At 42.2% G+C, this 22040-nt stretch overlaps 1 protein-coding gene across 2 annotated transcripts in view; it reads right to left on the bottom strand.

The window, feature by feature from the left end:
- The window catches only part of KHDRBS1 (KH RNA binding domain containing, signal transduction associated 1), a 45228-nt gene extending 29736 nt beyond the window's left edge, over positions 1–15492 (bottom strand). For both annotated transcript variants that reach the window (XR_007516584.1, XM_049878591.1), the window contains exons 1-2: positions 14907–15492; positions 663–787 (exon numbers count right to left, since the gene is read on the bottom strand). Coding sequence is in view for 1 of the 2 variants with exons in the window: in XM_049878591.1 (XP_049734548.1) it covers positions 663–787; positions 14907–15285 (504 nt within the window). In the remaining variant the exon portion in view is untranslated. The remainder of the gene's footprint in view (positions 1–662; positions 788–14906) is intronic.
- Between the last annotated feature and the right edge of the window lie 6548 nt (positions 15493–22040).

Here is a 22040-nt window from a genome sequence, read left to right as displayed (position 1 = left end):
GTGAGGAATACTGAATACACCACGGATGGCAACAAACAAACAAATCTGTCTTGGAAGATGTATAGCCAGAATGCTCATTAAAAGCAAGGATGGCAAGACTTCATCTCACATACTTTGGTCATGTTGTCAGGAGGGACCAGCCCCTGGAGAAGGATATCATGCTTGGTAAAGTACACGGTCAGTGAAAAAGAGGAAGACTCTCAACGAGACAGATTGACACAGTGGCTGCAATAATGGGCTCAAGCATATCAGTGATTGTGAGGATGGTGCAGGACCGGGCAGTGTTTCATTCTGTTGTACAAAGAGTCACTGAGTCAGAACCGACTCAACAGCACTTAACCACAATGATTTTGGGCCAATCTTTTGAAAGAGAGCAACTCTTCAGGGTTCAATTTTTTTTTTCTTTAAACCTTCAGCAAAACCTGAACACTTGAGAAAGGAGTTCTTTCTGATAATAAGATTATACTTCTTTCCTGGCTATGGCTATGTTATCATTGACTTAGATCCACAACCGGTGCCAGAAACAAGAACTGCAAGCATGGAAAAGAAGCTTCACAGGCTTAAGCTTCTGCTATATCACAACTCCCAAAAGTCTTTATTACAGCCCATAACTCTCATACCTATAAAGATAACTCAAAGGAGCAATGTACTTTCTGCCTTACCTTGGGATACTGCTTGACAGGTATCAATACCCGCTCCTTCAGTTTCATGTTCTTGTGAGAAAATAAATCCAAGTAATTCTCCTCATCGTCCTTTTTTGAATCCCCTTTCTGAATCTTTTCAATTTCTGAGTGAGACAAAGAGAATTCAATTTATTTTTGCTCTGGTAAATAAAGGCAAGTTTACAAGTTTGCTTACTGTATGAATGAGGCCAAATACTTCAGATGATAGTACTGATTTCAGGGAGAGACCAGTGGAAAGCGCCAAAGCTAAATGAGGTTGAATAGGAAACCCAAAGTTGGCTTCTGTAGCAGTTTGTTTTTCCACCCCTACCTGGAGCCTCTAAAAAGAGACATTCGAATGTTTAAGAATAACCTAATTAAACAAACTAATGATAGTGACAGGGGAAAAGAGGATAAAAGAACTAAAAAAATAAGTAAATAAAAATTTATATCACAAAAAAGTACACTCATATCTTGATGAATCCTGTTAATATCTCACGGTGACAGTAGTGCTTTAGGTGGCAATTCTTAAACAGTCTTAAAGACCTGGTTCCTGACTCTGCCTCTTACTAGTTGTATGAACTTAGAATAGTTACTTGATTTCTTTGAATTTTGGTTTTATCATTTGTAAAATAAAGACAGTATTTCATGTGGTTGCTATAAAGACAGAAGTTTCTTTAGCCCTGATCAGATGGAACCTGCGTATCCAACTGGGAGAAGATTGCCTACAATTAAGGAACTTCAATCATTTGATCATTAAGTGACTGCAAATACTGAGCTTCCTATACAGAAGCAGATTAACTGAGATACATGTGTGATTGTTTACTAAGGGCCAGGCACCTACTTTGCAAAGTACAGGAGGTACAACAAAGGCAAGTACAACATTGTCTCTATTCTATGTTTACATACTGGAGTTTCTGGGCTATGGGGGTGGAAAAGAAGTAAGTTAAGTGCTATGATAGGAGCTCTAACCAGGGAATCGAATTGGTTCAAACCCCTACTGAGAATTTTAATTTCCACCCCCAGATATACCGAATCAGAATCTACATTTTAACAAGATTCCTAGGTGATTCTCACATATAATAAATTTTGAGAATAACTGCTGTACTAATGGTTCCCAGAACTGGTCCCTAACCAGCAGCATTAGCACCACCTGGGAACTTGTTAGAAATGCAAATTCTCAGCAGGGGTTTGAACCAGGAACTGGTTTGCAGTCCTGGCTCTAACAGAGACAAGGAAAGGGTTCTCAAACTTCAGTATGCATCAAAATCAACTGGAAGGCTTGTTAAACTAGATTGCTGGGCTCTGCCCCAGATTTCTGATTCAGTAGGTCTGGGATTTGTGTTAGGAATTTGCATGTCTAACAAGTTGCCAAGTGATGCTTCCGTTGCTAGTCTAGGGACAACACGTTGAAAACCACCAGTCTCAGATACAAAGATACCCTATCTCAAACACACTCCCAAACTCTATGCCCTTAACAGTTTTTAAAAATAACTTTTAGATTAAGTCCAGCAGTGAAGTATACAGATGAAGGAAAGCTTTGACTCTGACAGACTTCCTAAGAGTTCAAAACTTCAAACTGAAGGCTTTTGTTAAATGTTATGTCAGATGTTGTAGTATACAGAGAGCTAACTGACCTACTTATGCCTGAGAGCATATGCTCTCTTGTTTCCTGACAATTGAAACTGCTAAGCGTATTTGTAAATATTCTTAACTAAACCCTTATTCCTATGAAAAGAACTGTAAATAACAGAGCTCTTCACAATCTTGTATTTCATTGCTTGGAATAGAAAACAAATTTGACCTTACAATTTAACAGACCAAATGCTTCATTCAACACCCTGTGTTTACTGTTTTATTGGTGGTATACCCGGAACTCTACCCCTCCCCGCCTACTGCTAATATTAACTTTTCCTGGTCACTCCTTCTGAGCCTAACACCTGAATACACCTCTTCTTCAGTTTCCAAGCTGGAAAGCTGGGTACTCAACCCTAAAAAGTCCTACAGGAACAAAGACTCCACAATTCTTATCTGAAAACATCACTGCACAGCTTGTAACAAAGTGGAACAAATTACATAATAGCTCATTTAATCTATGACACTTTGTTTGTGTTTTCTAATTGCCCTAGTGGTGCAGTGGTTATATACTCAGCTGATAGCCAGGAGGTCCAGGGTTTGAACCCACCAGCAGCTCGGAGAGAAAGATGTGGTAATCTGCTTCTGCAAAGATTTACGGCATTGGAAACTCTACGGGGCAGCTCTGCCTTGTCCTACAGGGTTGCTATGAGTTGCAATCAACTTGATGGCAACGGATTTTATCATCTCATCAGGCCCTTCAGCTATATTGTATACCATTTTCCAGAAACCCTTCTTGGCTAGTGCAAGAGGTAAGACTCAAAGTCTGTTAATATGCTGTATTCCCCTACAGGAGCAGGACTCCAAAACTGAACCCAGTAGAAAGGTTCGTTTATATGCAATATAACGTGCACTGTGAATTCACACCCTTCCTATAACTTGTATCCTTCTGCTATTTTCTGAACTACTCAGATCCTAATTAGAATCCTTTTATAAAATTTTTCTCAAAATTATTTTGAGAATATGAAAACATTTTCAGAGAATGATGATTTAAAACTGAGAGAGAATTAAAAAGATAGAAGTATTAGGGGATTTTACCCTAGAAAGCAAAAGACTAAGTGACTTGAGCCTTCAAGAAGGGTTATCTTTCATGTTTAGGAGGGGAGAAGACTAAACAATTATCCAGTGTCTACATGTATCAAACACTGTACAAATATATTTATCATAAACAAACAAAATACTCAGTGAATAGGTGGTACTATCCCCATTTTACAGATGACGAAAGGAAACTCAGAAAAGTTAAATAACCATCCCCAGGTCTGTTAAAGTACCTGAATAAGGATTAAATCCTCATGCATTTTCTGTTACTTATGCTGTTTCCTATCAACAAGGGGAACAATTTATTTAAGGAAGGACTGATTTTAATAAAATTTTGGGAAGTACAGTCTACACACTCAGACACAGTCATGCAGCCTAAAGACAACAAAAGGGCTTTGTGGGTGCCTTTTTTTTATATGTTCAGTTCCCTAATAACTTTTCTTTTTCAACTCTGTACTTCTCTCCTTAGCTTAACTTCCCTTAGAGGGCTAGAGCTGATTGTAATGAGAAAACAAAAATAAAATGAAGAAGTTTCCTAAAAATGACTTTCCCTCAGGTGAAAGTACTTTCTAGACAACTTTTTTGAAACCTATTCCTTTAAGTGATCTTTGCCCGGGCCTCTGGGAGACCCTGGATATCCCAACAACTAAGGAAAGAAAATCTGAGGTGTAAACAACACAGAGAAGTGATCCATTTGTTTCCTGGCCAAACCCTTAAAATAACCATATCCAGTTTTTTTTTTTCTGTGTCAGGAATTTTGTATTATTTCATTTAATCCTTATAACCAGTATTATTCTCATTTAATAGATGAAGAAATCTGGGCTCAGAAAAGTAATATAACTTGTCCAATATCAAAATCTAGTTAGTGACAAAATATTTAAAACCAGGTCACTTCTAACACCAGTCACAGGAAATTCAACCAACTTTGTGACATTTCCTTTACTGCTATCTCTTGCTATAACTTGGATCTTACCTGGTTTCGTGGGTCTTATTACAACCAGACTAAGCTCTCAAGGTTGAAGAGGTCCAGAGGAAAGACCATGGGTTTTAAAACTAAACAGAAGTGGGTTTGATTCCCAGCTCTGCTAGATGTTTGGTGTATGACTTTGGGCAAATCATTTAACCTTTCAGTCTTCTTGCTTTTAAAAATGGGATAATACAAAAAGGAAGGGGGAGAAGTTAATGACATCTACCTGGTATGATGTGTAATGATTGAAGATAATGCATCTGGCATAGAGTGGATGTTTAAATAAATATTTGTTAACTTACAATTTGGTTTTGATTCGTTTTGTCTGCAAAACACAAAATCTGTTTCACTGGCATGGGAGTAATAAAGTTGAGCCAAAATATAAATACCATAACATGAGTTAGATGGGGAGTCAGCAAGGCTTAGAACTGGATAGAAAATAGGTTCCAGCCAAGAAAGAAATGGTCTTAAGTGAAAATTTTAAACATTTATCCTGCCATCTTTTCTCCACAACCAGCTACAGCTTCAGTGTCCCAGCCTTGGACATATTCATAAGTACATTCAAAAAGGTTTAGTGAAAAAAGGTTTAAAAACAACAGTTAATGTTGTTGTTGTTGGGTGCCGTCGAGTCGGTTCCGACTCATAGCGACCCTATGCAGAACAGAATGAAACACTGCCCGGTCCTGCGCCATCCTTACAATCGTTGTTATGCTTGAGTTCATTGCTGCAGCCACTGTGTCAATCCACCTCATTGAGGGTCTTCCTCTTTTCCGCTGACCCTGTACTCTGCCAAGCATGTCCTTCTCCAGGGACTCATCCCTCCTGACAACATGTCCAAAGTATGTAAGACGCAGTCTCGCCCTCCTTGCTTCTAAGGAGCATTCTGGTTGTACTTCTAATACAGATTTGTTCGTTCTTCTGGCAGTCCACGGTATACTCACTATTCTTCGCCAACACCACAATCCAAAGGAGTCAACTTTCTTCAGTCTACCTTATTCATTGTCCAGCTTTCACATGCATATGATGCGACTAAAAACACCATGGCTTGGGTCAGGCGCACCTTAGTCCTCAGGGTGACATCTTTGCTCTTCAACACTTTGAAGAGGTCCTTTGCAGATTTGCCCAATGCAAATTTGATTTCTTGACTGCTGCTTCCATGGCTGTTGATTGTGGATCCAAGTAAAATGAAATCCTTGACAACTTCAATCTTTTCTCCCTTTATCATGATGTTGCTCATTGGTCCAGTTGTGAGGATTTTTGTTTTATGTTGAGGTGTAATCCATACTGAAGGCTGCGGTCTTTGATCTCCATTAGTAAGTGCTTCAAGTATTCTTCACTTTCAGCAAGCAAGGTTGTGTCATCTGCATAACGCAGGTTGTTAATGAGTCTTCCTCCAATCCTGATGCCCCGTTCTTCATATAGTCCAGCTTCTCGTATTTGCTCAGCATACAGATTGAATAGGTATGGTGAAAGAATACAACCCTGACGCACACCTCTCCTGACTTTAAACCAATCAGTATCCCCTTGTTCTGTCTGAACAACTGCCTCTTGATCTATGTACAGGTTCCTCATGAGCACAATCAAGTGCTCTGGAATTCCCATTCTTCGCAGCATTATCCATAGTTTGTTATGATCCACACAGTCAAATGCCTTTGCATAGTCAATAAAACACAGGTAAACATCCTTCTGGTATTCTCTGCTTTCAGCCAGGATCCATCTGACATCAGCAATGATATCCCTGGTTCCACGTCCTCTTCTGAAACAGGCCTGAATTTCTGGCAGTTCCCTGTCGATACACTGCTGCAGCCGTTTTTGAATGATATTCAGAATTTTGCTTGCGTGTGATATTAATGATATTATTCTATAATTTCGACATTCGGTTGGACCACCTTTCTTAGGAATAGGCATAAATATGCATCTCTTCCAGTCAGTTGGCCAGGAAGCTGTCTTCCATATTTCTTGGCATAGACGAGTGAGCACCTCCAGCGCTGCATCTGTTTGTTGAAACATCTCAATTGATATTCCATCAATTCCTGGAGCCTTGTTTTTCGCCAATGCCTTCAGAGCAGCTTGGACTTCTTCCTTCAGTACCATCGGTTCCCGATCATACGCCACCTCTTGAAATGGTTGAATATTGACTAATTCTTTTTGGTATAGTGGCTCTGTGTATTCCTTCCATCTTCTTTTGATGCTTCCTGCATCATTTAATATCTTCCCCATGTAATCCTTCACTATTGCAACTTGAGGCTTGAATTTTTTCTTCAGTTACTTCAGCTTGAAAATCGCCGAGCGTGTTCTTCCCCTTTGGTTTTCCCTCTCCAGCTCTTTGCACGTCATTATAATACTTTGTCTTCTCGAGAGGTCCTTTGAAATCTTCTGTTCAGTTCTTTTACTTCATGTATCCTTCCTTTTGCTTTAGCTGCTTGACGCACAAGAGCAAGTTTCAGAGTCTCCTCTGACATCCATCTTGGTCCTTTCTTTCTTTCCTGTCTTTTCAGTGACCTCTTGCTTTTTTCATGGATGATATCCTTGATGTCATTCCACAACTCGTCTGGTCTTCAGTCACTAGTGTTCAATGCATCAAATCTATTCTTGAGACTGTCTCTAAATTCAGGTGGGATATACTCAAGGTCATATTTTGGCTCTCCTGGACTTGCTCTGATTTTCTTCAGTTTCATCTTTAACTTGCATATGAGCAATTGATGGTCTGTTCCACAGTCAGCCCCTGGCCTTGTTCTGACTGATAATATTGAGCTTTTCCATCATCTCTTTCCACAGATGTAGTCAATTTGATTTCTGTGTGTTCCATCTGGCGAGGTCCATGTGTATAGTTGCCGTTTATGTTGGTGAAAGAAGGTATTAGCAATGAAGAAGTCGTTGGTCTTGCAAAATTCTATCATTTGATCTCCGGCATTGTTTCTATCACCAAGGCCATATTTTCCAACTACTGATCCTTCTCCTTTGTTTCCAACTTTCGCATTCCAATTGCCAGTAATTATCAATGCATCTTGATTGCATGTTCGATCAATTTCAGACTGCAACAGCTGATAAAAATCTTCTACTTCTTCATCTTTGGCCCTAGTGGTTGGTGTGTAAATTTGAATAATAGTCGTATTAACTGGTCTTCCTTGAAGGTGTATGGATATTATCCTATCACTGACAGCGTTGTACTTCAGGACAGATCTTGAAACGTTCTTTTTGACAATGAATGCAACACCATTCCTCTTTGAGCTGTCATTCCCAGCAGAGTAAACTATAAGATTCTCTGATTCAAGATGGCCAATACAGTCCATTTCAACTCACTAATGCCTAGGATATCGATGTTTATGCGTTCCATTTCATTTTTGAGGATTTCCAATTTTCCTAGATTCATACTTTGTACATTCTAGGTTCCAATTATTAATGCATGTTTGCAGCTGTTTCTTCTCATTTTGAGTCGTGCCACATCAGCAAATGAAGGTCCCGAAAGCTTTACTCCATCCATGTCATTAAGGTCGACTCTACTTTGAGGAGGCAGCTCTTCCCCAGTCATCTTTTGAGCGCCTTCCAACCTGGAGGGCTCATCTTCCAGCACTGTATCAGACAATGTTCTGCTGCTATTCATAAGGTTTTCATTGGCTAATGCTTTTCAGAAGTAGACTGCCAGGTCCTTCTTCCTACTCTGTCTTAGTCTGGAAGCTCAGCTGAAACCTGTCCTCCGTGGGTGACCCTGCTGGTATCTGAATACCGGTGACATAGCTTCCAGCATCAGAGCAACACACAAGCCCCCACAGTACGACAAACTGACAGACTCGTGGGGGACAGTTAACATTAGGGAAGTTTAAAAAAATTATATACAAACTTTATCAACTGAACTGGCTTAACTAAAACAGATTACCAGATATATTTCATTAACCGAACGTTCCATAAGCATTGCTTAAGGAACAAGGCAATAGTCAAGATTTTCTAAATCACCCAAAGATAGTGTTTCCAGGAGAGCAAGATTCAAAGATACCTGCTCCAAAGGGTAGGGGGTCATGCAGTCTTCCACTCTCCACACATTTGGTTCCCGTATCTAGCACCACAGTACCCCTTGCCTTACTTAACTGAGTGTCTACAGTTCTTAGGAGAGTGCCTAATACACAACCAAAGCAAACCCACTGCCATCCAGTCAATTCCAACCCAGCAGAGAAGAACCACGCCACGGGGTCTCCAAAGCTGTAAATCTGTACAGAAGCAGACTGCCACATCCTTCTCCTGCAGAGCAGCTGGTCGACTCCAACCGCCAACTTCTGCGTTAGCAGCTCAGTGCTTCACCACTGTGCCACCAGGGCTCCTTAATATACAACAGGCGCCTATAAATGTTTTGCTTAGTGAAGGAAATTCACCACTAACACCCAGCAACTTCTCTTAACAATTCATATTAATTTCAAACCAAACCCATATGAATTCAGCATCCTCAAATTTATAATTCTCTACCCTATACCTTTTCTGATGGTACCACCTTTTGGAATTACAAGTCCACTAAGCTTACTATTTTTGTGGGAAAAAAAAAAATCCTTTCATTTATCAAATTACTTCTTGTTTTAAGTGACAGTACTGGAACAAAATATTCTTAATCTTTTTTTGGGTCATGGGCTCCTTTGAGAACCTGATGAAATCTATAGACTAGCTCACCAGAAAAAGATGCAAATCCCCAATATTTTATATACAATTTTGGCTAAGGGTGGATAAAGGTGGGTGTTGGTTTGAAAAATCTAAAGCCTGGGTTAAGAGTACTCTTACGGGCTCAAGTCTCACATTCCAGGATGGTGGCAAACCTTGTTAATAGCATAACGACTGTGGTCCCAAATCTCTTCCTTAGGGCGCAATTTAGAGCTTAGGACATCATTTTTTCTTTAAAAAAAAAAAAAAAAAGAAAAGTTTTTTTTTTTTTTTTAACTTTGAAATAGTTTTAGTTTTATATGCAGAGATCCTGTATAACCTTTACCCAGTTTTTCCCATGGTAACACCCTGCATATCTACAGCACAATATTTAACTACCAGAAAATTAACATTAGTACAATCCACTGAGTCTATTTAGATTTTACATGCACTTATTTGCATGTGTTTAATTCTACACAATTTTATCACATGTATAGATTCATGTGACCACTACCAGTCAAGATATAGATGATTTCCATCAAAAGAATCCCTCATGCTACCCTTTTAGAGCCAGTCACCTACACCTCCCTGTCCCCTTCCTAACTACCAGCAACCTGTATTCTCCATCTGTATTATTTCATTTCAAAAATGTTATATAAATGCAATCATACTGCATGTAGCCTTTTAAAATTGACTTTTTTCACTTAGTATTAATTCTCTTGAGATCTACCCAAGTTGTTGAGTCTATCAATAGTTCATTTCTTTTTCTTGCCGAGCAGTAGTCAATGGCACATATGGACCGCAGTTTAACTATTCACTCGATGGTGGCGTTTGGCTTTTTAGTTTTCACTATTACCAAAAAAAAAAAAAAAAAAAAAAGCTTCTATGAACATTTGTGTACAGGTTTTGTGTAAACAAAAGTTTTAATTTATCTGGAATAAATGCCTAAGACTGCAATTGCTGAGTCATATAGTAAGCATGTTTGGTTCTGAAGGAAACTGCTTTATCACAGAAACATGCATGTTTAACGATATTGTGCTTAATCTTGCTAGTATTTACATTCAATATAAATAGTACTGAACTGCATGTAGTTATCTGGGACCTAATTTTTTCACCTAACATTTGATTTTTTAAGATTTCTCTATGTTCTTGCATGTAGCTATAGTTCATTCATTTTCATTGCTGTGTAAGTATTCCATTTTGTGAATATATCACAGTGTCCAATCAATGGTAGAACAAGTTGCACTATTTTGTGGGCAAGGCACATTGCTTTATGAATGAGATGCTCATGTGCAAGTTTCTCTGGACGTATTTCTTGGAATGGAGTTGCTGAGTTTTAAGGAATGTGAATGCTCAGGTTTCTGAGGAAACACCCAACTGTCATCCAAAGTGGTTGTACTAATTCACACTTCCACCAACATATGTTTAAGAGCTCCTTCTAGTTTACATCCGCTCAAGTCTTAAGTGTTGTTTGACTTAGTTTTTGTCAATGTAGCAAGTTTTTATTATTTCCAATCTCGAAAATTTTTATTTACCTTCATTTGCTCTTTTAAAAACTTTTAGCTACTTTATATTCAAAATGTCAAATTAAAAAAATAAATCCAGTTGGAATTTGTTTGGAAAATGCACAAAATCAACAGTTTAAGAGTACTGTCATCTTTCTAACACTAGTTCCCTGTTCTCCCCAAGGACATAGCTTATTTCTCTATTTATTCAGATCTTCGTTTATCTCCCTCAGCAAAATTTTAATTCAATCACACTAGCCATGTGATGGAATATTCTTCATCTGTAATAATGGGATAGGAGTCCTTGGGTGGTGCAAACAGTTAAGCACTCATCTACTAGCTGAAAGGTTGGTGGTGGGAACCTGCCCGGAGGCACCTTGAGAGACAGGCCCCGCGATCTGCTTCTGAAAGGTCACAGCCTTGAAAACTTGATCTGTTCCACTGTGCACACATGGGATTGCCACGAGTTGGAGTAGACTTGACGGCAACTAACAACACTAATATTGGGATAAAAAATCTTCCTGCTTCATTGCATGGCCAGGAGGATGGAAATAATGACCATAAACGAGTAGCACATGTTAATATGCACTACAAAAGTTTAATGTTATTGTTATTATTTGTTATGAATATTCACATACATTCTTGAACCAATTTTTATTGCTTATCTCATGGTATTTTATATTATTCTAAAAATTTGATCCTTTTGTTCATTTCTACTTTAGCCGGCTATTTGCTTATATATGAGAAACCTACTGACATGTTTATCTTTATCTTGTAATTAGCCTCATTACTGACCACTTTTCTAGGTAAACAATCATGATGTTGCAGAGAGTGATTAATTTTGCCTTTCTTTTGTAATATTTATACGTATATACATGGTGTATAACTCTTCTGCAGTTCCACTTTCCAGGTTTTTTTCCACCTTTTTTTTTAAAATTGTATTTTAGATGAAGGTTTACAGAGCAAATTAGTTTCTCATTAAACACTTTCTAGTTTTAATAGATTTTGCTAGCCCCGTAGAACGAACCGAGAAGGTCTCCATACCTCTCTGTAACATAAACAATAAACTATTTTCAAGTTTTCAATCAACTACTTTCAAGTTTTCAATGTTACGTGCTTTCAAAGGATGGATTTCTGAGTATCCTTTCAAGATCTTCTGGGAATTGGTCATCTACTCAAAGTGTTTACTTATTCCTGAGCTTGTATATGTATTTTTCTATTAACAGGATGGAAACCCTGGTGGCGCAGTGGTTAGGAACTACTGCTGCTAACTAAAAGGTCGGCAGTTTGAATCCACCAGGCGCTCCTTGTAAACCCTATGGAGAAGTTCTACTCTCTCCTAGGGGGTTGCTATGAGTCAAAATCTACTCAACAGCAACGGGTTCTTTTTTTTTTTTCAATAGTAGGAAGTAGAAAATGAACATCAATATGTATTAAAAGAATTCACGTTTATCACATAAATATATTAACACAAAATGGATTTCTTTCTTTCAGAAATTTTCTAAATGTTGACTTTGAGTCCTTGTATTTAATTGCCATCATAGTTCAATATCAATTTGCCTAATACAGAAGTTTGTATTCAACATCTACATCCTTTAAAATTGTGTCCATATTTTTTCATCACATAATGAATGTGAGCATTCATTAAATACTCAGTAAGAGGTCACCCTGTGCAGCACTCTTCTAGGCACAGGAGATGCACTGGTGAACAAAGCAGAAAATATCTCTGCCCTTTTGAAGCTGACCTAGTCGTGAATGAGAAGGGGTGGTCAACAAATAGAGTATATCCTTCACAAGATGCTGATAAGGTCAAAATAATACAAAGCTGGTAAAAGGTCAGAGAGAAAAGGTGGGCAGTGTAGGAAGAGTTGCCTAAGTCTTGTGACACCTTTTGGGAATGGGCAGAGGTGCCTGGGGGAGTCGTTGTCCCAAGTGCTGGCCTCTACTCTCTGAGTTTTATTCTTCTGCATTTTGGCCTCATCATCTTCACTGTCCTGTTAGCTCTCCGATGCTTTCAAACAGATTTTATTTTTAATACTTTATCCAACTAGGCCTTAATTTTTAAGTACAAATTGTAGCAGGTGGGGGGAAGGGAGGTATAAGTGTGTGGACCTAGAGTTCTAGACTCAGACTGAGTTCAAATTCTGGCTATGTTGCTTACTAACTTTGCTACCTTCAGCAAATTATTTCGTCTGTGTACCCCGGTTTCCTAATAGGTGAAAATAAGGGTAAGAGTAACTTCCTTACAGTGTTACCACGAAAATTAAATATTTAATGTAAAGCACTCAGACCAGTGCCTGGCACCTAATTGTTATAGCTACATTTTTCTTACATGTGTCCTCATCATATACTACTACGTACTATTCCATGTTCTCAGAATCTGTCTTTTCCAGATCATTTAGAAATACCCTAAAAGCTGCACCCAACATAGATCAAGACTTATCCATGCTAAGAAGTATCCCAATTCTGTTCTTTCACTGAGCCAGTAGTACCTCAATCCCATCTCTCTAGTTAAAATTTGAGTTTGGTTAAAAAAAAAAAAAGGGGGGGGGGAGACATCAAAAAAGCCAAAGTTAAAAAATTAAAAGGCACTCTTTTGGTAGAAGTTAAGCAATGCAGGCAGGGAGGGTGAAAATTATAACTAACTTTTGAGGATCAATAGTTTTTGATGGTTACCCTAAGAAACCACCTTTTGCTTAAGAGATGACCACCACACTGGATGCCTGATGTTCGGTTACAAAGGCAAAAAATATCCTGAGTTTCATACCTTGTTGGGTACCGTGGATTTACAGCTAGAAGACAGCTGAGGTGACAAATTATTACTTAATGATTATAGGTCAAAGAGAGCTGTGATAGTGCTTTTACACATCATTTAACCTTCATAACTCATCATTCCCACTCTACAGATGAGATTACTGAGGTTCAGTTTCCCAAAGCCATGTAACTAGTTAAGGATCAGAATTTTAAACCAAAGCCAACACCTTGAAGTTCTAAAATTTGTTACTTTCTTTTCCTCATACATGTTATCTGGACTGATTATTTGAAGATTTGGGTAAATAAAAATTAGAATATCAGGTCAAGCTTTACCAATCAGTCTGACATTCCTAAATCTGCATGTACATTTTTTCAGATTCAATCAGACATATTTGGTGTTTGCTATATGCAAGGGATTGTGAAAAATTTAAAGATGAAAAGCAATTACTGCCCTCAAAGAACCTGCCAGAAGAACACAATAAACATTAATGTTTCAAACAATGTGGATGGGTGGACAGGGCAGCAAAACAGTGAGTTAAAAAAATGTAAGCAGTTTATCAAAAAGTTTTTATTCTTGACCCCCACGTACTTTAGTTTACGGTGTTGAAAACTAGACTCCTTACCAATGCTGGAAGATAGAGAACAAAAGGGAGGGAAACGATATTTTCATAATGATCTGCCTTTTATATCAATCTGATCAGAGTCCAACTACTCATTTAGTGTTAAAGGCTGTGAATTTCTACTTAGGAAAATTTACGTATCATAAGAAATACTTACTAAAATGTCTTAACGAGAAGCAAGGCAAATCTGAGCGACTAGATGCTTGGCCAGGGCCGATCAGGAAAGGAATGCCAGTCTACAGACAGAGAACAAAGACTACCATTCCTGATCTCTAGTTCACAACTGAAACCAATAGAAAAAACCAAAAAGATCGAGCCTTTCACGTACAAGCATCGCGAAACTTCTCTCAATCTCATTTGGAAACGGCAAGCAAACCATCCTGGAGTTCCTTCCCTCTCTCTCTCATCTCATTTCACTGTCTCTAGGGTTATTTTTCCTTCTTGAATGATGAAGGTGAACGCACATCATAAAATAAAGGGGGCCAACCTTTTGGCTTGTCGCAATTAATCATTTTATCAGCCGAAGTCGGAAATCTCATTCGGAAAACCTCAAGCTCGGATTCCCACAGGTCGCTCCTACCTGGGGGAAACTTAAGCTCCAGTTACCGCTAAGTCCGACCGGACCCCACAGTAGACGGCGCGCTGGACAGGGCACTCCAGCCTCACCTCGGCCCTCCCTCCCACGGTCCCTCTCCAACCGGGCTGTGTCTTCATCTCTTACACCACCCACCACCTGCAATCGAAAAGGCTTTCTTTCCCTTTGGGAGAACAGGGAAATAAACATTCATTTCTGGAAGAATCTGAGCACTCAGAGCGCGGGGCAGCTGCAAGAGGTGGGAAAGGGAAGGGTTGGAAGGGTGACGGAGAGCTCAGCACCATCCATCAAGATCTCTGCGCTAAGAGATCGCCAAGCCGCCTTCGGGCCTCCACTGCAGCCTAGAAATTCTCCCTCGCACCCTGCGAAAGAATGAGGCTTTGGAAACCAGGTTCCCGAAGATAAGAGTAGGGGAGTTCACGAATGCCTCGGTCCCGAGGGGGCGGGAAGCGAGAGGAACAAAGCCGCTGCCACCCACGCCCCCGGGTGGCCGGGCGGCCCGCTCACCTGCCGTCAGCAACTGCATGGCGTGAGTGAAGGACGGGTCCAGCGAGTCCTTCTCGGCCATAAGCTCGGGCAGGTACTTGTTCTCTGGCTCCATTTTAACGGAGGCAGTGGCTGAGGGGGGCAGCAGCGGGGTCGGCGCTGGACCTACTGTCGCATCGGGACCGGTGGCCGAGGGCGGCAGCAGCGGTGGCGGCTGCGTGGCGGGCGAGGCCCGGGCGCCCCCCCGGGATCCTCCTCCGCCTCCCCGGGACCGGTGAGGCAGCGGGGGCTGCCGAGACGGTGTCTGACGCACTGAGGGATGGGCACCTGAAGGGTCCATGGAGCCACTGCGGCCCGAGGACCGGCTCATGCGCGCGGCGGGATCGTCCCGGCGCTGCATTTGGGAGGACGTGCGGTCAACGGATCGAGGAAGAGACGCGGCAGCTGCAGAGGCCCGAGCGGCGGTTGGCGAAGGTGGGAGAGCCTGGGCGATCGCGACCGAAGCCGACCCGAGCGACCCAGCAAAAGAGAGCACCGGAAATGAGGCGGCGCGCGTGCGCAGCCAGCCACCGGCACCGCCCTTGGGTTTATCCGCGGAGAACAAAGTCCCTAGTGGAGTCACAGCGCCTGCGCACCACCTAGGCGCCCGAGGAAGTCGCCTCCCCACTCCTCATTTCCCTCTGAGCCCGCTAGGCCTAAGGTTTGTGCGCGTGCGCGGGTGGCTCCGGCTTCGTTCGTTTTCTTTTCCACGTGACTCGGCGCTAGCGGGACACGTGTCTCCTCCCCCTTCTGGCCGAGTGCGCGGAGGGGGCAGGGACTGTGGAATGTCTTTGTCTGCGCGGGGGCCCGCGGAGTGTGGGGCGGGAGAGCTGTTACTCGCGGGGCCACGCCCCCTTCAACGGCTGAGCTGTGGGGCCAGGTTGCGTTCAATGGGCTGGGGGTGGGGGTGGGGGTGGGGGTATGGGGTGAAGTGGGGAGTCGTTGAAGTGTGGAAACGAAAGGAGAACCGAGTAGCGCACCGGGAAGGAGCGAGAATTGAGGCCGCTGGGCAGGAAAGAGGAGGGAGAGAGGCTGCCTAAGTGTGGAGAGGGGGAGAGAAAGGGAGTAGGAGAAAGGGTGAAGAGGCAAAGACTAATGGAGAGTTTGACGTAGGGATGAGGAGTGGAGATGGGGAAGGGAAGCTTGGAGGGATAAATTGAGGAAGGACGGCTTAGTGGGGAGACTAAATGCTGTTGGGAGAATTTGAACTAAGAGGGAAGATTCAGATCGGAGACCTGAAATCTCGCAATGGCACGCACAAAGGGAACCAGAGAAGTCTTATCCCATGGCTTGCAATACAGTAGGCTCTTAAACGTTAACCTTTGTTGGTCAGAGAAGTCTTCGTAAAGGAAGGAGTGTTTTAACACTTATTTACATATCGGTCTGCTTTCACTCAGTCTGTTTCTTCCGCAAAAAATGGGGCTAGAGCTTAATTCGTGGCGGTTGCATCATGTGGGGTGTCTCTTCTTCGGATGAGTGACTTCGGATGAGCGTTAGTCCTTCTGCCTCTGTTGGGCCCTCCATGATGGATTATTCCAGACTTGCTCAGAGAGACAGACCCTGCTTTGAAGACCAGGGTACACACCGCACAGTCTCCGTGCGCGTTCGCCTCTTGCTGGGGCTGGTATATGCAAAGTGGAGCCCAGGTCACTACTTTCCAATGAACATTCCCATAAAAGGTTAGTGCCTTCTCTAACCTTTCCTTCTCTCCACAGATTTTGACTTCCCCCATTCAAAGCATTCACTACCATCCCTTTTCTTTCTTGATCACTTCCCCCAATGAGCCCACACTGTTCAAAAGCATTTCTGGAAATTTTCTTTTGGGTGCCTTGAAACTACTGAATTTTGAAATCAGTGTAATTTGACATTATTAAATGTAATCATTTTTGAAACTTACAAGTCTTCAACTAGGGCACATAAGGGCCTGGCTACCTTTTTCTGGTGGGGGTGGGAAGAAATTACCTACAGAAATCATTACAAAACACAGATATCTCCATAAATTGTCTTGCCTGTCTTACTCCCTCAGTGCAACCACAGTGCCCCCCCCCCCCACCCTTATCTCCAGTGTTTGGTGCGGCACTTTACTTTGAGGTCACATAAGAAGTGGCTCTTGTCCTTAGTTTATAGTCCAGTAGGAGAATAAAAGAATGTTTTGAATAATTGTAATGCAGAATGCAATATGACAAAGTGTCAAAAGATAAGGGAAAATTAAGGGTTACCAGAGATCAAAGCAGGGGAAGAGAGATGTCAGCCTGGGAAGAATGAGTTCCAGGCAAAGGGGAGCGTGAATAAACGAGCAGAGATGAGAACGTCAGAAACGCGTCAGAAACGCATTCACGGAATGGGAGTAATCCATTTGTGGACTGTGAAGGAATAGGTGGGTTGGGTGGAGAAAGAGACTGCATGGAGGGAGGAAAGGGGGCAGAGAGGATTTATAGCTCCCTTGCAATTCATTTCTGCCGCCATCCCTGAAAATCCTGCTTGGGTGGTGGTGTTACAAATGACTGAAGTGTCCTTGCTCTGTAGTGAGATGCCCAGATGGAGGTACCTTGAGCTGAGGCTAATAAAACTTTGATAAAGAAGTGTCTGAGAAGGAGTTGGGTAGTGGTGCCTATGGGTTTTCTAGACTAGGATCAACAGACTTTTTGGGTGGCAGGCAAACCTTTGCTTACTTTCTCTGAGGGTGGGTTGAGGGAAGCCTGTGTAACCTCCACGAATGGGGGATCCAGCAGGCTTCAACCACCTCCTCTGTTGTTGCAGCCAGTTCCCAGGAGAGAAAGGGCCCTGGGCAGGAGAATTTCTCTTCCAAGAGTGTAGTTAACCTGTTCAGTCTTAAACATCTTTAATCAGTTGTCATTCAGTCCTTTCCTACTCATGGGGGCCCCATGTGTGTCAGGGTAGAACTGTGCTCCGTAGGGTTTTCAATGGCTAATTTTTTGGAAGTACATCACTTGGTGCCAAATATGTGGAGGGAGGGGAGAGGGGACACAGAAATGGGGACTCAACATTGAGTAAGAGAGAGTCCTTGCCCTCCAGGAGCTCTTCATTTAGTGAAGACAAATACGTAAGCCAAGAGTTACCACATAGTGTGAAAAAAGTTATAATAGAAGAACATACAGACGGTTGTGGGAATGCACAGGAAGGAGTGACCAACTGTGGCAGGTGGTGAGTTAGGGAAGCTGGGACTTGGCTGGCTGCCAGGTGGAGAGGGAGCAGGGCATTTAAACGTTGGGCGTTCAGCAAAGCTTGGTCTTGTGCCTGTACTGTCGCCTCCGTGCCCACAGCTCTGGAATTTAGATCTTCAGCCCAAACTTCTAAGTTCTAAACCCAGAGGCTGTTTGTATACCTGACATCCACATTTGGATGTCTCACTGTCCTTTCAAACTCAACATGTTTTTACCATGGTACTAGCAGAGCAGCTTTAGGGCCCAAATGACTTAACGTAGCTCAAAGCTTGGGGAAGCTCCTTCTTCTTGAACACAGGCCTGCTCCAGCACCTTGAGGGCATCCAAAAAAAAAAAAACAAACCCATTGCCATCAAGTCAATTCTGACCCTGTAGGACAGAGCAGAACTGCCCCATAGGGTTTCCAAGGAGCACCTGGTAGATTCAAACTTCTGAGCTTTTGTTTAGCAGCCTAACACTTAACCACTATACCACTAGGGTTTCCTTGAGAGCATCAGGGCTAGAAAAACATAAGGAGGCACTCACTTTCCAGACTTGCTTGCCTCACTCTAGCCCTGGTGTTGCCCTTAGCACCCTCACAGTGGGCACCTTTGCTAGGGGCGGTGGGCGGGAGCAGAAGGGAGCAGAGCAGGGCTGATGTGCCCGCAGACTGCCTTGTCTATCAGGCACATGTGAAAAGTCCCTTGAAATGTCCCAGAAATACCTGTAGGGACTTTGCGGGGGCAAGAACAGAATATCTTCATGATTGATGTTCCTGTGGCTTTGTTTGAATCCACAGTCCAGAGAGGCCTGCTTGATGTTTGAACTATAATGATCTTTTTGGCCTGCTTCCTCAAACAGCAGGTGAGCCACTTTAAGGCAGGCACCATTTCTGTTTATGTATAAACAGAGACAGGTACAGAGAGGGCATTCAGTAAATGCCTTCAAAAAAACTCCCATTCTCCACCCTGCCTTCACTGCCAACCTGTGTTCACTATCTTAGGGAACAACACCCTCAACTCACTGCCCAAGGCAGAAATCTGGGAGTCGTCCTTAACTTCTACCTGCTGTCTCATAGCTCTACCCGCATCGTATCAATTCATTACTAAGTATTATTGTTTTTACCTCATAAATATCACAACTCCCGTCCACTTTTCTCTATCTCCACTGCCTCTACTTCCTTCTGAAGTGCCATCATGTCTCACCTGAACTCCTACCACCTCTGACCTGGTCTCCATACTTCCACTCCTGTGCCTCTTCCATCCATTCCCCACCTAGAAGCTAGCATATTTAAAAGCGCAGATCTAATCATCTTTCTTCCCACCCTCCATTCTGTCACAAACACACACACATACACACCTGGTTAAACCTTTTCAGTGGCTTCCTCTTGCCCTTAGATAAAGGCTAGAATCCTTTATCTGACCCAGCCCTGCTTGCATGGCTTGGCCCCACCTGGCTTTCTTGCTTCATCTCAGGCTATTCCCCTCCTTAGTTCCTGTGCTTGGCAACCCTGGCCTTTTTCAGTTCCTCAGACAAATCAAGACTCCTGTGTCCCCCAAACTTCACACATTTTGGTTCCTCAATCTAAATCTCCAATCACTGCTCCCCTCCCTGCAATCCAGCCCTCCCTGCCCCTGCTGCCTTTTTTTTTTTTTTTAAAGATACCATAATTTCTACTCATCCTTCGGATGTATTAAAATGTCACTTCTTTAGATCCGGCAACTTTATATTCTTAGTTAAAAAAAAAAAAACCAAACCCACTGCCATGGAGTCAATTCTGACTCATAGCGACCATTGGGAAATTTCACATTTAAAAAAAATTCTGCATTTTTGGTTTTTCTTGAAACATCAGAAGTTCTAGGAACCCTGGGCCCATCCTCCTCCAAGAAATTAGCTGCTTTGTTTAGCCAACACTGTCTTTAGCTCTCCAGGTATTTATGCCACCAGCCTGGCTTTTTAAGCATTTGAATTAGTGACCTTCTTCTAGAGGGTTCATTCTGATGGTGGAATGGGAGAAGAGATTAGAGCAGGGTGGGGGAGGGCAATGGCAGCCAGAGGAACCCAGGGAGAATAAAAACCAAAAAAACCAAACCCTGGTGGATTCAAACTGCTGACCCTTTGGTTAGCAGCCGTACTACTTAACCACTATGCCACCAGGGTTTCCTGGGCTGGAAACTAGGGAGAAGAAGGAGTTCATATTCAATTTGGAGACACCTAGACCCAAGGGGAGTCCCTGGGTGATGCAAACAATTAACATACTCAACTGGTAACCAGAGGGTTGGAGGTTAGAGTTTACCCAGAGGTGCCTCAGAAGAAAGGCCTGGTGATCTGCTTCACAAAATCAGCCATTGAAAACCCTATGGAGCGCAGTTCTACTTTGACACATAAGGGGTCCCATGAGTCAGAATTGACTTAACAGTAACTGATTTTGGTTAGACCCAAGGGAGACTGTATTTGGACTCAGTCAGGACCTAGGGTTGGAGGCAGGGAAGGGGGACGAAATTGATAATCTTGTGGGGGAGGAAGACATTTAAATATCTAAATAATGTTGTTGTTGTTGTTAGTTGCCATGGAATTGATTCTGACTCATGGCGACACCAAGTGTGCAGAGTAGAACTGTACTCTATAGGGTTTTCAGGGCCATGATCTTTTGGAAGCACATTGCTAGGCCGTACTTCCGAGGTGCCTCTGGGTAGTTTGAACTTCCAACCTTTCAGTTATTAGTCCAATGCTTAACCATTTGTGCCACCCAAGCACTCCTACCTAAATAATACGGGCTAGATAATAGAACAAATATATTTTGAGCGCCTACCAGCAGCTCCTTGGAAACTCTATGCGGCAGTGCAACTCTGTCCTATAGGGTCAATATGAGTCAGAATCGTTTGACAGCAGTGGGTTTTACCATGTGGCAGACACTGTGCTAAATGCTGAAGGTACAGTTGTGAAGATGACAAACCTAACCCCTGCCCTCATAGTAGTTTGGGAGCTCAGAGGATGATGGAATTCATTCTGAAGGAGGTTTGCATGAGGTGGGAATTCTGGAAGGCAGCCGTTTGAGCTGTACTTGGAGGGAAGAATAAGATTTTGCCAGGGCTTGGGTTGGAGGATTGGAGGTCCATTCTAGTCAAAAGAAAGAACAGAAAAAGGGACACAAACTGGCGAGATTGTGTGAAATGTTTGAGGAATAGAAAGTATTGGGTTGGAGTGCTTTTTGTACAAGAGAATGAGGCAAATTGTTTAGCCCTTGAGCTGCCTTTCAACAAATCCGACCTAAAAACCATTGGATTTTTTTTCCCCCTAGAAACTCAGTTTGCTAAATTGGAGCTATTTCAAAAATAATTAAAATAAGACACCAAGCCACAGGTGAAAACACTGTAAAGTAAAAACACTGTAATTTAAAATTTTTAAATCAACACAAGACTCCAGAACTTACACATCAAAATGAGAGTTTCTTTAATTCCTCCTTTCAAATTGCCTTCAGAGCCTGAAGTCCATTCTTCAGACTGTTATCACAGGTGACCAATTTTCATTCTTGAGGGTGAATTTAATTTTGGGAAACAAATTCAGAGCCAAACTTAGTGAATAAGACAGAAATCAAGTTGGGAAGAAGGATTTTGAGTAAAAAATTAGGTATGCTGCAAAATAGTGAAACATTTTCTTGTGTGACTTTTGAAGTGATTCTGAAATCAGTTCTAAAAGATGAGATCCCAAAATACTTTTGAGCAAGGATAGCACTGTCAGAACAAGACATACCCACCCAAGGCAGGTACTTGAAAGATAGCACTTGTTAAAAGCATGCATGCACTCAGTCATTCAACAAATTAAATATCACATATGTCCCTAATAGATGTCAGACTCTGTTCAGGTGTTAAGGTAAGCTGTGAAAAAGACAGATAGGGTCCCTGCTTTTGGTACTGCCTACTTTCTAGTGAGGGGAGATAAATAATCACCA

The sequence above is a fragment of the Elephas maximus genome, chromosome 3 (assembly GCF_024166365.1).
Source record: "Elephas maximus indicus isolate mEleMax1 chromosome 3, mEleMax1 primary haplotype, whole genome shotgun sequence".
NCBI lineage: Eukaryota > Metazoa > Chordata > Mammalia > Proboscidea > Elephantidae > Elephas > Elephas maximus.
The sequence above is the reverse complement of the archived record's forward strand: the minus strand, read 5'-3'. Positions and strand labels throughout refer to the sequence as shown.